The sequence below is a fragment of the Megalops cyprinoides genome, chromosome 22 (genome assembly GCF_013368585.1).
Source record: "Megalops cyprinoides isolate fMegCyp1 chromosome 22, fMegCyp1.pri, whole genome shotgun sequence".
Lineage (NCBI taxonomy): Eukaryota > Metazoa > Chordata > Actinopteri > Elopiformes > Megalopidae > Megalops > Megalops cyprinoides.
In genome coordinates, this window is record NC_050604.1 from 21,172,288 (window position 1) to 21,188,368 (window position 16,081).

Genomic DNA, 16,081 nt, shown 5'->3' on the forward strand with positions numbered 1-16,081 from the left:
GTGAGAGAGAGAGAGATACAGAGAAAAAGGGGAAAAAGAGGAAGAGACAAAGAAATAGAGGGAGAGAGAAAGACTGAAAAAGGGAAAAAAGGGATAGCATTTTTGTTTTATTTCCAGTAAATGATTTGGCAATGCAAGACAGACAGAGAGAGAGAGAGAGAGAAAGAGAGAGAGAGACACACACACAGAGAGACACACTGTGTGCCGCCTCAGGTCCACAGTATGCCCAATGACCTTGCTTGGGGGCGGGGCTTCCCCCTCACCCACACTGGCCCGTGTTAAAAGGGTGGAAGGCAGCGTCTGTGCTGGGGAGGGAGGGAACATCACCGACAGGCTTCTGGTTCTGCCACCACTTCGCCGACGATCGGGGAATGACACAGAACATCGTCCTGAACGGGCCGGCCCCATGGGGGTTTCGACTCTCCGGAGGGAGGGATTTCAACCAGCCCCTGTCCATCTCCAGGGTGAGTTACAGGTGACTCAAACAGAGTCCTGTCAGAGAGGATTCTCAGCCCGGAGGGACTGACTGCCTTCACACACCCCTCTGTTCCACTGGGTGCTTTAAAGTGACTCTGTGGAGAAAGGCGCTCGCTTAGCAGGTCCAGCAAAGCTGCTGAAAGCTCAGTTTTCAATACTGCTCTCAAGCTCTGGGGTCATGCAGGAGTGGATTAACCATTTCTCTGCTGACTGAGAGGTGTGCTATAGATGTCAGTCAGGGGTCCTGACACAGTGTAAACTCCAGCCATTGGCACTGCATAGGGCATGGATAAAGAGCTTGTCACGTGCCACAAAGGATAGACAAGAGCTTTACTGTGGTAAATACACAATGCAAAGGAAAGCTGCATGTGAGATATTTGGCTGGAAGTCTGGCTGCAATATCCCAGCTGATCCTTATGGTACATTCACGGCTGTTGGCTGCGTGCTATCTTGTAGTACACCATGTGAGAGCTTTCTTGTATGTCCGGGTGCTTGGCTCACCTTCACGTTTCTCACCTGACTGTAGCAGCACAGATAAAGCCTGGCATCTGCTCTGTGGTGTCAGTGGCAGGACACAATGTTTTTACGCCCTCACTTTCTCTACAAACAGCATCACAACAGGGAGGGTTTCTTTGAGAATTTGCATGCTTACAGATGTGTTTGCAAATGATGACAGGGCAAACCGGCTGTACTCTGGCTCTGGGAGGAAGCAAGACATTCAGAAACACACACGGATGCATACGCACTGCACAGACACAGCACATTCGTAGACACATATACACACGCACACACACACACATATTCATATTCATGCACACACGCACTCATTTCAATTTGCATTTTCATCATTTATCAGATGCTCTTATCCGGAGCTGCCTGCGAAGAGAACAAAGTCATTCTAATAAAGTTCCACAAAAGACAGTACATGAATGACACAACTGACAACGCTGAAACATGCATCAGCTCCTTATACAATTCTGTGACAAGCAGGCATGCTTCCATTAAGAAGCACAATACAACTCACCCTACGATAATGCTACAGAAGTGGGGAATGTCCAGTTATGCTTGTGTAGGGGAGCCAAAGTGTAGTCTGAAGAGGTGGGTCTCCTGTATGCCACGGCTCTGCTGACTGTAATGGGAAGCTGGCTCCACCACACTGGGGCCAGGAGAGACAGTGGATGTGACAAGGGCAAGGGACACACGGTGTCTTTTATAGTCATTCACACAAGCATACATTACATTACTTTATGTTATTATAATTTGGCAGAGGCTCTTATACACTGGGGCAAAAGTGGATTAGGTATCTTGCCCAAGGTTAAAACAGCAGTGCCCCATCAGGGAATCAAACCAGCAACTTTTCGGTTACGACTCCTGCTACTTACCACTACACTACACTGATGCGCAGCTTCTCATACACACCCACATACATGTATGTTAACGCACGGACACTTTCACATATATGCCTGTACGTACTCTCTGTGCACACTGCACAGAAACACATATGGCTGATTCATTACGATTTAATGTAGCTGTTGGCACGTTCATTTTTTCACAGCAGGTTCACACGCTCACGTTCTCCGCATTTCGCATCTCCATTTTTGGTGAAATTCCTCATTAGACTGCTCTCCATCTTCTGCTGGCTGCAGTTTCATTTAGCACTACTCTGGTTAGTCATAACAACCATGCAAGGGAAGTATAGCTGCTCTACCTGCTGCAGAAGCTCTCTCACATGGTGCTGTCTGCAGAGTGTGAGCTATCCTGACATTTGGAAAACTAAATGGATTATGTTGTGTTGTACAAAACAACAGACACGGCATATTGTTCTTGAGTTGTCTGTGCATGTCAAAATATCTTAAATATTCATATTAATAATGACACATGATGATGATGACAATGGTGATGACGATGATGATGATGACGATGACGATGATTTATACTACAATTGATTACAACAATAATAATAACCATATCTTCTTATTGCTTGCCAGCCACTCGTGCAAGAAGCTGAGATGGGAAGAGCTAAGAAGCTCCTCCCCAAGAACAGTGTCATCCTTATAAAGACACTGCCTGCCATGTAAACACTGGAGTTCACAGTTTAAATTCAAATAAACGTATCAGTTTCATGCAAATTCATATATCGGTATCCACCTGTTACACTAAGTGGTTGGTTTAAGGAAATTGGGGTGATTAAACTGACCCTGAGTCAGTATTTGGATCAGCTGATGAGTGCCTGCTCTGTTTTTGTTTCTCCCTGTGCTCTCTGACACTGACCACTCCACGTATTGCATGACCATTTTTGGTAAACCTTCCGATACAATCATTACCCATCTTCACCATGAAGTGTAATTGAAACTCTGAACTGTAATTGAACTGAGGCATGTTTATCTTCTTTCTGAGTGGCAGGACAGAGATGATAATTAAATGATTCATTAGATTACCGAAGAGAGTTCAGATCCCTGTAAACACAAACACCCGTAAGACTGGCTTTCGTCAAAAGTGATTTTAATTGGACACTCCAGGCCAGGCAAGTATCAGCCACCTTGGCAGCCCATTCCTGAGCACGGAAACTGCTGGCAGAGAGGGGAAGAGAGGCATCTGGAGCAGGAGGATTAATGTAAACTGCTGCTGCCTCCATTTATGTCCATATTCAAGCGGTTTCATGTTGTGTTATTTTGAGAGGTCTGACTTCAGAATAGCTCTTTCAAACTAAAATGGTATTCAGGTTGATGGCAGTGTCTGTGTGAATTGAGACTGAGCCCAGATGAAAGCATAATTTGTGTTTAAATACTATATATATATATATATATATATATATATATATTTTTTTTTTTTTTTTTTTTTTACAATATATATGTATAAGTATATGAAGTGTTGCTGTTTTTTATGTGTAATTTCATTTTTGTGAATTTTTGCTGAATTTCTTTTGTACCTGAGTAATTTGGCAGACAAATAGAAGAGGTAGTGTTGTCAAGAAAATGACCTTGTAACCAAAAGGTTGCTAGCTGAAGTCCAGGACTTGATATTTCTGTTACACCTTTGGCCTAGGCACTCGAACGCTTGAGTTACTTCAGTTATCCGGCTTTATAGATGGATGGACTAAAAGCAATGCATTTTGAAATGGATAGCATGCCACACAGATAAATGTAACTGCTTTTCATACAGATCTCCCTGTACCCAATATTAACCTGGTGTCACCACCACTCTGGACTGTCAAAAACGGTCCATGTGACCCTGTGACATGTGACCCATGTGAGTCTGCATTCTGTCATACATTATGTCAGATGGAGACAGAAAAGGTTTCTTAATCGATTACGCTGCGGTGTACAGATTCCAACTGGACACAGTTAAGCTGCAGGCCATTGCAGGCATCTATCACATTTAAGAAAACTGTTTACGCTGGTACACATACTTGGGATTGCATGGTTATAAACAGGGCGAGACTTCCAGGTGGTGCGCAACATTCGGTTACGTGCAGGACGCGGTCCCACTGAGAAAGGACGGCTGGAGGAGTGAAGCACCGGAGGCTTTACTTTGTTTTACTGCCGTACTTTACTGTACAAGCTATAAGGCCAAAGCATTTACAGTTATATTGACTTGCGTGTGATTCTTCAACGTTCTTCTTTCACTTATATACATAGTTTTCCTTCCTCATCAAAGCAAACTATCACCGATTGCATTAGCGTACTGTTATTGGTTTTGTGAGTAGAAACACTGTGATGTACTGTGATGTTATGTACACTGTGATCATATTCAGGATATACCAGCATGGGTGTTTATGTAGTTTTGGTCATTGCAGTCTTTTTTTCACTGGTTTTGTGAAGCCAAGTTACACACTGCAAGGTCTCTTTCCCCTGTGCCCAGTGCTTGGCAGGAACCCAGGCCCCATGTGTATCTGATTGTAGTGACAGAGAGGGTGTCTTTTCAGCCTCTGTTCAATTTGTTTCCCTGAAATCCAAACAGGAAGCAGCAGTTTTCCTCCCACGCATTTTTGCCATGTTTTTTTATTTTTGCTTAGAAAGCCCACCGCAAACTTATTTAGCAACATAAGCCAGGGAGAGCAAGCCACAGTTTCCGTGGGAGGGATCATGGGAAGAGCTCAATGTTAATGATCAGGTATTCACACAAAGTCAATTGCAATGACCCTAGCAAGGATTTAAACCTCAGTCTCATACCACTAGGCCACTGAACTTTATAGTTGGTGCTTGAGTTGCCATTTCTAATCTCTCAAATCGTACTGGCCATCCACATGGTTGTGCTCTTGGCCTGTCACCAAAAATGCTCTCCCTGAGTGCTTGCAACTGCTTCTGACAAAAAATTAATTTAGGGGAACTTGACAAGCTTAAACCACGTCTTTAGTCTTTCTTCTTGGCTCAGTGACTTCTGCAAACACACACTCAAGAAACACAAAGTTAAGCTCTATATTCATATACAGTAGACACGGTGCCTGATAACAGGAAAAGTCAAGAGTTGATTGTTTCTCTGTATTTAGAGAAAGACTACAGGTGCACTTTAAGAATCTATACAAAATTCTTGTGTAATCCCACTGCTGATACCGCACAGTGAGGTAAACTGTGTGAAACCAGAGCCTGAGTGATCCAGCATGACACGGCTGGGTGTGACTTCGGCCAGGGGAAGAAGGGAGGCACGGAGGAGACGTTGCTCTGAGGAACGGGGCAGAGGAGGGAAGGAGGTGCAGGGCGGAGGGCGGTAAAGATGGACGGATCAGACAGATAAGAAGATGGAGGGAGCAGGGAGGTGAATACCTCCGAAATGAGAGAAGCGCAGGAGTGTTAGGGGGGGGTGACATCAGGCCACAGAACCTCTGTATGAAGAGAGAGGAAAGAGGGGAAAAAGAGAGAGGGAGAGAAAGACAGTCAGAGAGAAAGAGAAGGAGAGTGAGAGCGAGAATATGATAGAAAGAGAGAGAGAGAGAGAGAGAGACAGAGGGAGAGGGAGGGGGAGAGGGAGAGGGGGAAGTGAGAGAGATAGAGAGGGAGAAAGCGGTCAGGACTGATGGTCCAGCGCCCTTTGTTGAGTGCGATCTATAAATAGCAGGGCACAGATGTGTCCCTCAGAATGTGATGCCATGCTGCAGTCTAGGGTACATTGTTTTCACTTTGGCTGCTGTCCGCTGACTTAATTGCTAAGGCATTCAGTCTGTCCCTCTCTTTATCTTTCTGTTTTTGGATTTCTCTATCTCTCTTAACTGATGCACCAGTCTTCACGTGAACATTGCAAAATTAAATATTGGCTTCTAGAGTTTAGGCAATGCATTACAATGTCAGTGGTGCCAAAGCGCGAGTTAAGCTCTGCGAAAGTGGTTTGGCATTTAGCTGGTCCCTATAAAACTGTTCTCTGTGTGTGTCTTTGTGTGTGTGTGTCTGTGTGTGTGTGTGTGCACACGCGTGTCTGTAGATCACTCCGGGCAGCAAGGCGTCAATGGCAAACCTGCGTCCAGGGGACATCATATTAGCCATCGACGGAGTTCCTGCAGATGGCATGACTCACTGTGAGGCACAGAACAGAATCAAGGACTGCGGCTACCAGCTGAACCTCAGGATCGAGAGGTCAGAGGGCATTGGTCTCGCACTCATGGGGCAAGCACCAGGGACACATGTTACTGTGGTGGACAGGGCAGTCTTCTGTGTGCCGTTTTCTTTCTTTCTTTATATTCGGGGTGTAAATGTACAGCCTTTAGTGCACAAAACTCCATACATTGTATGGTTGTCACACAGATGTGGAGGAATTGGTTGCAAAGGTAATTCTAGAGCTTTTAAAAAAGAATTTTAAGAAAATCTAGAATTTAAAATTAATAGAGTTAATTAATAATTAATAGAGTTTAAAATTAACTGCCATGCAAATGACAGCAGTTCAATCAATACTATCCCACTGGAGATTTCAGTTCTAAAGTTCACCACTTTTCTTCACTTCCTGGGGTCTGCCCAGGGGGATACTTTCCATGCCAAGCAAGTGCCAAAACATTCATTAGCTGACCATGCATGGACATGATATAAAGAAATTAAATTTAGAATCTTTGGTTAAATCATCGCAGTTGAAAAGTTCAACTCCAGATGCGCGCCATACTATTTTTTTCCCCCCTGCCGTGATTGAGAAATCCCCCTCACATCACCGGGAGGTAAGCCGACAACCTCAGAGCAAAGAGGGAAAAACCAAAGAGCAATTCTCCAGGTTGTCAGGGCTGAGCACGCCAGGCTTTGGGGAATTTTGCTTGGCAACACACAGCTTGGCTGGACACCAGCACTCACATTCCCAGCTTCTGATTGTTACGCTCGTGAAATCACCTCGCAGGAGGTCAGGCAGGGGGCACTTCCGATGTTGCGTAAGGTCACATGAGGTTACAGCTCAGGTGAGATGCAAAGCACCTTATCTGATCCCTGTTTCCCCAGCACCTCCCAGGAGACAGCAGCCTCACCCTGACACAGAAGTCATACCAATAGGGCGGCGGTGTAGAGCAGGTGTTAGGGCTGTAGGTTGATTCCTAGTTGGGACAATACTGTTGTACCCTTGAACTAACTTAACTTGAATTGCTAGTGAATTTTCTGAATTGCAGTAACTACCCAGCTATCAGAATGGATAATATATTAAGTGCATGCCATGGAAATGCCATTTGATACAGTGTCTGATAAGCAAATAATATGATTTATGAGATCAAAATTTAAATATTTTGAATGTGCTAGAAAATATTTCAGTTACTTTCAGTTCAGCTACTTCAGCATATGCAGTGACATTTATATAAAGATATTTTGCACATATATTGCAAAATTATGTATTATATAAATAATCATCCTCTTCCACTATAGACTGTATGTATACAATCATACTGAAAGAGCCAAATGATAGGTTTAATCCGCTGAAATACATATTTTTGTATTTATCATGTATTGGCTAATGTTGTGTGTTCAGTCCTCTCATTATTTAGGCATGCGCCAACTGGTGTGTCAGTTTTTTTTTTTCCCAGCAGACTGGAATGCTCGTCATTCTCTCACAGTATTAAGTAAAGTCCAGTTAAACCGTTTCCCCGGCGTCCTCATCTTTTTGTGGTTCGATGACTCAGCTGGCATTATCCGACAGTCTTTAACATTATACCCTGAATTGACACCCTAGTAACTTTATAAAGGTGAATCTTCAAGTCAGTCAACACTGTCAGTAATGAACACAGTTGCTCCTGTTTCAGGCCTGACATCAGACTGTGGTCCCCTCAAGTGAGGCAGGATGGTACAGCCCACCCATACAAAGTCAATTTGGAGGCAGAGCCAAGAGTAAGTGGGAAACAGTACAGCACGCAGCACATGCACCAACGGTGAATTCAGTGTAACTGCAGTGCGCTTCGCTCTTCACGTTGAGCAATGAATTCCATCAAGCGTTACATTTCCTTTATTCTTTTTATTATTTTTTTTAATCCAGTTCAGTGCCTACCAAGCATGTAATGTTACGTTGAGTTACACCGAAAAGTAACAAAGGCTTCATTTTCAAGTTCAAGTTCAAGTTTCAAGTTAAGACCAAAGAGCGAGGCATCTGATTTGAATCCAGGCATTTGTTTGGATAAAAAAACAACATACACAGAATCGTTGATATTCTTTGACATACACTGATACACTTTTTTCATAACGGTGTATATTTCAATGAAACACATGTATACAGTTGTGGCTACTTGTGTGCAGGAGCACAGGCCGGTCGGCGCAGGCCACAACAGACGGGCCCAGCCCTTTGTGGCAGCAGCCAACATTGATGACAAAAGGCAGGTGGTGAGCACAGCCTACAACTCGCCCATAGGCCTGTATTCCTCAGGCAATATCCAGGACGCCCTTCACGGACAGCTGCGGGGCCTTGTCCCTGAAAAACCAGAGAAGTGAGTGGCAGCGCTACTGCCTTGTGTGAACGGCCTGCTTAAATATGTATAATTTGTTAATCACGCTTTGATTCTTTTATTCATAACACATAATACCTGTTAATCTATCTCCCCTTGAATGTAACAGAAAGCCTCTAAGACTTTGTTCCCACTTCATGCGGTTGTGTTTGTGTTGTACTCAGCAAATTAGGAATGTGAAATGTGGATTGATTCATTTCCACACACAAGTTGTTGTGAGTTCAGTCCATGATACATTTGCACCTGTGTGTGTGTGACTAGGTGCACGTGTATGTATGCAGGTGCGTGTGTGTGTGTGTGTGTGTGTGTGAGGTACTGTGCATTTGCATGCATGTGTTTAAGCATTTATGTGTATTGTGCAGCAGCTCATGCCAATTTCCCTGGTCTGCAGTATTAACAGGCTGTCCTCCATTGAGGAGTCCCATGTGTACCGCATGCTGCAGGAGAAGGAGGAGGCGCCACATGAGCCCCGCCAGTCTGGATCATTCAAAGCCCTGCAGGACTTTGTGGATAGTGATGGTGAGCTCTTCCATCTCAAACATGCTCTACAGTAACTACATTACTGTATTTAGCAGACGCTCTTATCCAAAACGACTTACATAGGTTACAATTTTCCTTTAAATGTTATTCGTTTATATAACTGGATATTTATTGAGGCAATTGTGGGTTAAGAACCTTGCCCAAGGGTACAACAGCAGTGCCCCAGCGGGGAATCGAACCAACCTTTTGGTTACAGGCCCTGCTTCTAAGTACTAGTACGTCACACTGCTGTTTTCAGGTGAATCACAAAGGTGATTTTAAATAATGGTCATTTACAGTTACTCCGTGTTACTCATTGGATGAAGGCCAAAGCCCTTTTGTAGTATGAATGGTGGACAGATATATGCATTACTTCTGAGCTTTAGTTTTGGCCGTTTTCATACAGAACACCACGAGCTTCAGCACACACACTCGCGGGAGAGTGAGGTTCCATGAAACTCAAAATAGGTGACGCTATCACATGACATCAATGACTCGCTGCTAAGAATCAATCATAGCGTTTTGCAAAGGCCAGCAAAGTTATCCCGTTAGTTCATAATAGTTGACACCTGCTGCCACACCATAACCCCACCTAATATTTGCATTCCTGAAGACCCATTACTGGCAACACAGGCATTTAGCTGTTTATTTCCCCTTGTTTCTCTTTATGCTTTTGCTTACCACTAAGAATGCTCCATTGGAATTCAGCTACTATAGCGGTGATTGTTTCTGCAGGTCCTTGGCCCATCATCACAAGGACCGTGAGAGCTCCGGTGACAAAGCCCCCAGCTCCCAGCAGCACCCTACAGAAACTGCCCATCTGTGAAAAGTGTGGGAATGGCATTGTGTAAGTGCTGAACGCCCTTGCAGGCACCTGACAATTATTTGGGTTTGCCTCTGTAGCGGGAAGAATCTATTGATCATCACTTTTAATAATGATGTCAGTGGTGTACCACCTATCCTTCAATAAGTGCCCACATCACTGTAGTGCACCAAGATACTTATAATGTGGAACACAGCGGCCTTGGTGTGCATGTGTTTTCGTTTCGACGATTACACTCCCACAAAAGTGTAGAGGTTGTTGTAGTGAGATGCGTCTAAATTAGTACAACTGGTGATCACAACAACAGCAGGGTGAAAAGGGGGAAAGTTATTTGAACAAAATGAAACAGAATGTAGATCTTTATCCTTCGCAGAGAGAGTCATCCACAGTCTTCCCCTGCACATAGCCCATTTGAGAATACCTGTAAGGGACAGGACCTGACTGAATCCCTCTGTTCCCTCCAGGGGGACGGTCGTGAAGGTCCGGGACAATTTCCGCCACCTGGGCTGCTTTGTCTGCTCCGACTGTGACATGAACCTCAAGCAGAAGGGCTACTTCGTGGTGAACGGCCAGCTGTACTGTGAAACCCACGCTCGTGCCCGGGCGACCTCGTGACCACACACCCCATGTCAGAGAGTTCCTGCAAAGCACATAAATAGGGCCACAGCATGTCCTATTTAATGGCCCCCTTTGACCACACTCCACAGAAAATAAATGTCTAAACGAATGGGTCACTTCTAAAATCACAATCATTATTTACAGTCAAACAATTAATCAATACAGCGCAATTAATTCTGAGTAATTGTTACCTCTCTGAACCAAAAAATGGCAATATGGCAGTGCTTGAATGTGGCTGTCCTTACTACAAAGAATGACTTTTTAAAAAACTACACAAATATGTAACAAAATATTTTCTTGCAAACTATACCTTAAGTTTATGTTGTGAAGCAGACAGATGACTTTATCAATGATTTTTTTTTTGCTAAACTGAACACATTTAGTTTTGCAGTTTGGTCTATTTCACTGTGTCACTTCGCTATAAACCCTATTGCCAGATTTGGATGCCGAACTACTGTTTCTAATTTTACCAGTTCTGTTACTGTTTAATGCTGCATTTTGCACATATTATGAGTACAAGCATTTCATGCTTTACTTTGTGCCTTATATTTCAAATAAAGAAATGCTGATGTGTAATCTGGTTGTATGATATTTAAAAGAATGGAGCTGAGACTGTCCGTTTACATGTGTTTTTGTAGCCATAGTAACCATGTCACGGAATTCGTAAATTATATCCGTTGCAAGGATTGAACAACGCGAATAATTTCCGAGTTCTTCATAGGTAGGTAGCTAACTAGCTAACCACAGCTAACTAGCTAATTGTGTAGCATGAAATCAACCTATGCAATTAGTCAGCTGTGAGTATTTAGAGTGTACAGAGGGAACAACGTGAGGCCTTTCAAAATGGGTTTAGTATCGTGAACGTACACCACTTATCATTAGCCAGCTAGCGAACTGTTACGTTTTGTTAACTTTCTAGACTGACGTTAACAAACTTTAACTAACATCTGTATCGCTAGCTAGCTAACATATCTCTATACAGTGGGTTTGTTTACTTCAACCGTAACTTACATGGGACCTATGTAAATAGTAAGATAATACATTTCAAATTAAATTAAACTGTTTTGCATAGATTGCTAAGTAATTTTAGACAAGTTGAAAAATGTAACTTAACTTTTAAATTACACGAAGCTACCGAATAAAACAAACAGCCAACGTTATCGATTGTTAGCTATCATTAAGTAAATCAAATCTGATAACTCACTTGCCGGCTAAAGTTAGCAACCTTTGTTATTTTGACATTAAAATATGTACTTTCTGTATTCAGAGGAAACTAAATCAGCATCTGATTGCTAATGCTATATATCTGACATGTAGGACTAATTCGTAATTACTGCCTGCTCAGGAAACAGAGAAAGTACTACTATTTAACAAGAGGACATGAGAAGAAGTTCTTTCGGACAAGAAACCCCCATTTCCCCAGGACAAAGCTCCAAGGTTGGAATTTATATTGCTGTCGGCAGATTATTGTTTTCCATTAAAATAACTTACTGGTCAACATATATTTTATTGCATTATGTTGCGTCCTACAGTTATTTTATTTATTTACTTATTTTAAATAGTCAGAGGAGCGTATTATGTGTAGTCTTGTGTACTTTATGATAGCATTATAGTGTTTTGATATTTGTGTAGCTATCTAGGCTTAAATGTTAATGTAGAATAGTTAATATTCAACCTCCAAAGCGGATACATTTGCAGCATTTCTTGCAGCTGTACAATCAAGACATCATGGATAAAATTATTTGCCCAGCAGAAGTCCTTGTCCAGACATGTAAATATTTCACGTTACTCTGTTGTAGTATAATGTAATATAGTATAGTACAGAAACTCATAGTAGAGTATTAAAGTCCTGCATATACTGAGAACTGTGACTTGATACTGTTAAACAAAGGATGCATGTAACAGGGCAGGTTTTGGACAAACAGAACCAGCTGTATGAAGCCATGCGAGACAGTTGCATCCTCTATTTTATTCCATAATATTCAATTAGTCCCATTTCTATCCCAGTAATTTCACTCACTCTTATTTGCACACTCGGGTTAAATGATTCGTGTCCCAACAGTGCTGACCTCCTTTTTGATATCCCCTTCAAACTAGTTTCAGGATGAAAGGAACTCATCTGTCCCCCTATATGAGGACGTCTCTCAGGGGACAAATGACTGCTCCTCACAGCAGAAGAGGGAAAAGACAGAGATTGGCTGCTCTGGAGACAGTGAGGAACCATGGCTGACTCCAAAGAAGATAGGTGATGTCAATGAGGTACTGAAAAGAGAGAATAATATGTCAGACATGCACCATACAGCCTCTAGGCCTTCACTTGAAGGAACAAATCCTGGGACATCTCCGAGTATAAGTGTTGTAGGCGGCGGTGCGCTAGACACTGGTAGCAAATCAGAGAGAATATTGAAGCTGGAAGAAACTGTCAACAGACTTAAGAATGCCCTGGTTTCACTGGAGGAAGAAAATTTGATTCTCAACAAAAAGGTGAAAGGTACCATTGGTGTGAGCAGCCCCTCTTCTGCCAATGATAGGCTCTTGAATGTAACTACAAACAACAATAAACAAGAGAATAACTGTAGCAGTGCTGATTCAAAACTCAGAGAGGCTTCACTCAGTCTCCACACAGATGAAAACCACCAGGACAGACGGAAACAAGATGGACGTTCTAGAAACACAGAAAGCCGTCAGGGGGCGCACAAAAGGGGGGACCCCTCGCGCGAGGCTGGGCAGGCCGCTCTGGAGGAGGAGAGGCGGGAGGCGCAGAGGAAGCTGCAGAAGGTGGAGGAGTACTGCAAGGAGTGCACCAAAGAGCTGGGAAGGGTTCTGCGGAAGTACGAGGATATCCGCGCCCAGAACAAAACCCTGGACAAACAGAACCGGCAGCTCACGTCCGACAACCAGAGGCTGGCGGAGCATCTCAGGAGCCTCAAAGGGGACACTCGCAGAGGCGAGGAGATGCTGAGTGAGAACGACAGACTCAAAGCGTCACTGGAGGAGGCTAACAGACACTGCGCTCAGGTGGGTCGAGACAAAGAGCAGCTGGAGGGCAGGGTGGCAGCCCTGTCGGGCGAGGTGGGCCGCCTGTCGGACGAGCTGGCGGCCAGCAAACTGGAAACCCAGAGGCTCTATGATCGAAGGACTCTGCTGGACACAGAGGCCAAGGCCGCAGCGGCAAAGCTGGAGGAGGAGAACAGACGCCTACAGGACAAGCTGAAAGAAAGCGAGCAGAGGAGCGAACAGTCCGAAGGAGCGGTCAGGAAATTAAAGGAGGACATAACCGAATTAGAGAGCTGCTTCCACACTGTGCAGAGAGAGAGGGACATTCTGCAGCTCGAGGTTCGAAAGCTGCACCAAGAGTACATCGACCTCAGCAATAAGGTCTCCTTCCAGCTGAGAGGTAAAACCTCCAGCGCATTCAGCGCCTCACTGGGGTCACATGAAGCTTTGCCTTCAAATTTCAGTGGCACAGTCACCAAGCAGGACGGCCCAATAGGTGGGTTTTGTTTGTTTTTACTCATTTTTCTCTCTGTTCTCAGTTGAATGTCTCCGTCAGGAATGTCTCCTGTCTTAAAACCAAAAGTTAGCCTGGCAATGTGGAGTCATAACATGTCCTCACAAAAATGTGACTAAATAAACGACCACACAAATCGAGGTAACTGTTGCCAATGAGCTGAACTTAAAAAAGGCTCTTGTCAGACAGATCATCAGTCTGTGTTTGTGAAGAGGTAAAACTAAAATGTAGTTGTGTAATTGTGTTTATGAAATGTGATGCACGTGTGACTTTGATTTTGATTTTGACAGGTGGAGAAAAGATTGACCAGATAAGGAAGCGGCTTGAGGAGGAGGAGCTGCAGAGAGCTCAGAGATACCAACACATAATTAACCAATCAGTGTGACTGGGTGTTGAGTTACACTGCAGGCCGGGATGTAGTCAGTAGCATCCAACACTGTTAGATATGAAAGGTTCTATATGAATAACACATCATTGGGGTCACATGAGCCTTCAAGTTTGCAGGAGGGCATTACCAGGCAAGACAGCCCAATAGTTAATTTTGTATATTTGTGTTCTTTGTTTGTGTGTTTACCATAACTTTTCAAAATTTGTCTTTAAAATTAGAGTAGTATCTCAGGAGAGCATGACGAGAGTTGAGAGTATTTGGTTATGATGAAGAAGCCATTGCAATCAATGGCTTCATCTCTGTTCTACTGTGTCCTGTTGGGCTGCCTTCTCATAACAGAATCAAGTGTTGGCTGAGGGCTTGTTATTTTGGATCTATTCTGCTCATATTCTTTGGCCTTTATAGTGTATTGATCTGCTGAAAGAGTGGGCTCGTAAGAATGAGGCATCCACTTCTGATGAAGACCTATGCTGCATCTGTGTCACATTGACCCAGGAAAGCAAGCCCAAATACCACACACATTCATATACAGTATATCATCAACAGCATGGTTCTCACAGATTAGGGGGTTGTCATCAGGTACTTATACATACTTGATGTATATGTGAAAGGTTTGATTTAGAAATAAACTTTTATGGAAGAACAACATTCATGATCTTCTCAGCACAGTTCTGTCTTTCCACAACCTTCTTTTCAATAACAGTGGCTATGTCATGATCCTGCTTCATTCATTTAATTTTATAGATGAATTTTTAAAATTCTAAATTAATTCCTTCATGTGAGACTGGTATCAATGGTATCACAGTTCCCTTGGATGACAGCGTCCGTCCTGTTGGATTAAACCTCTGAGAAGGTTCCTGAGTGACAGTGGGTTGCTGTTTTGAAAAGGTAATGCTGTCATCTCAGAATTATCTGGGCTAATGGAGGTGAGCCCTGGCACAGATAATCATAAAACATCTATACTCCATATCTCCCAGTTAACATCCAACTACAGAACATACAAAGTAATGAAGTCACAGATATATTTAATTGGATTTTGTGTTTACAAGTACAGTTTTGTTTTTTGTTTTTTTACATTCTTTAGAAACTCTAGAAACGTATAAATAATGGCAATTTGTACATGTCGCTTCCTGTTACAACAAATCCTTCAAACTAGCGGTAAAATAACATCTATGTCATATTCTTTAATATATTTCTTTAATAATGCAATAATGAAATCAAAGCTGGAGGGGGTATATAATGTGTTCCTCATCAAACATTTTAAGTTAATACCAAATTAAAAATGAACGTTACATAAATATAGTTGAATTGCATTTTTACATGCATTTTTGAAATGCCGTAGTAATGTCACGAATACGATTTGTGTATACTACGTAGGTTAGTCACTTAGCTGGGGTCAGAGGGGCTGTGGGTAACACAACAGATAAAAAGCGAAATAAAACCGGACAAATTTATAATATTTGTGCTACTCCCTTACCTAAGACTTAATTGAATACAAGGAATATACTAAGAGTCGTGGATGTTAACCATAATGTATGCCCATAATTTTAGTAAATAAATTCGCTCACCACCTCAAGATATTGTTATCGTGGTCTTGTCTTAAGGTTCACGTTGTTCACTTTGAATTGTGGAAATTGTAGTTCTTGATATGTGACGTTCGAAATACAGTTTATTTCACAGATGTAAGATTGTTCATTGTGGAACTGAATCATTATGATCTTACATTTATATATTTAACTAGCTATGAAAGACGTAACTTGTTTTGATGGTTGGTCGTATATTTAAAAATGATTGCTAACATGTTTCTGACACGGAAATTCAACTAGTGCAAGTGGGCGGAGTTTATCTGACAGTAAG

The 16,081-nt window shown here is 42.8% G+C and overlaps 1 protein-coding gene across 1 annotated transcript; it reads left to right on the forward strand.

The window, feature by feature from the left end:
- The first annotated feature begins 326 nt into the window (after nucleotides 1–326).
- Nucleotides 327–10,634, forward strand: LOC118769789 (PDZ and LIM domain protein 3-like). Its single transcript, XM_036517108.1, has 7 exons — nucleotides 327–464; nucleotides 5,893–6,044; nucleotides 7,673–7,757; nucleotides 8,160–8,347; nucleotides 8,757–8,884; nucleotides 9,620–9,731; nucleotides 10,172–10,634. The coding sequence occupies exons 1-7, from the start codon at nucleotides 372–374 to the stop codon at nucleotides 10,320–10,322; spliced, it is 909 nt and encodes a 302-aa protein (XP_036373001.1). The 5' UTR covers nucleotides 327–371; the 3' UTR covers nucleotides 10,323–10,634.
- The last annotated feature ends 5,447 nt before the right edge of the window (nucleotides 10,635–16,081 follow it).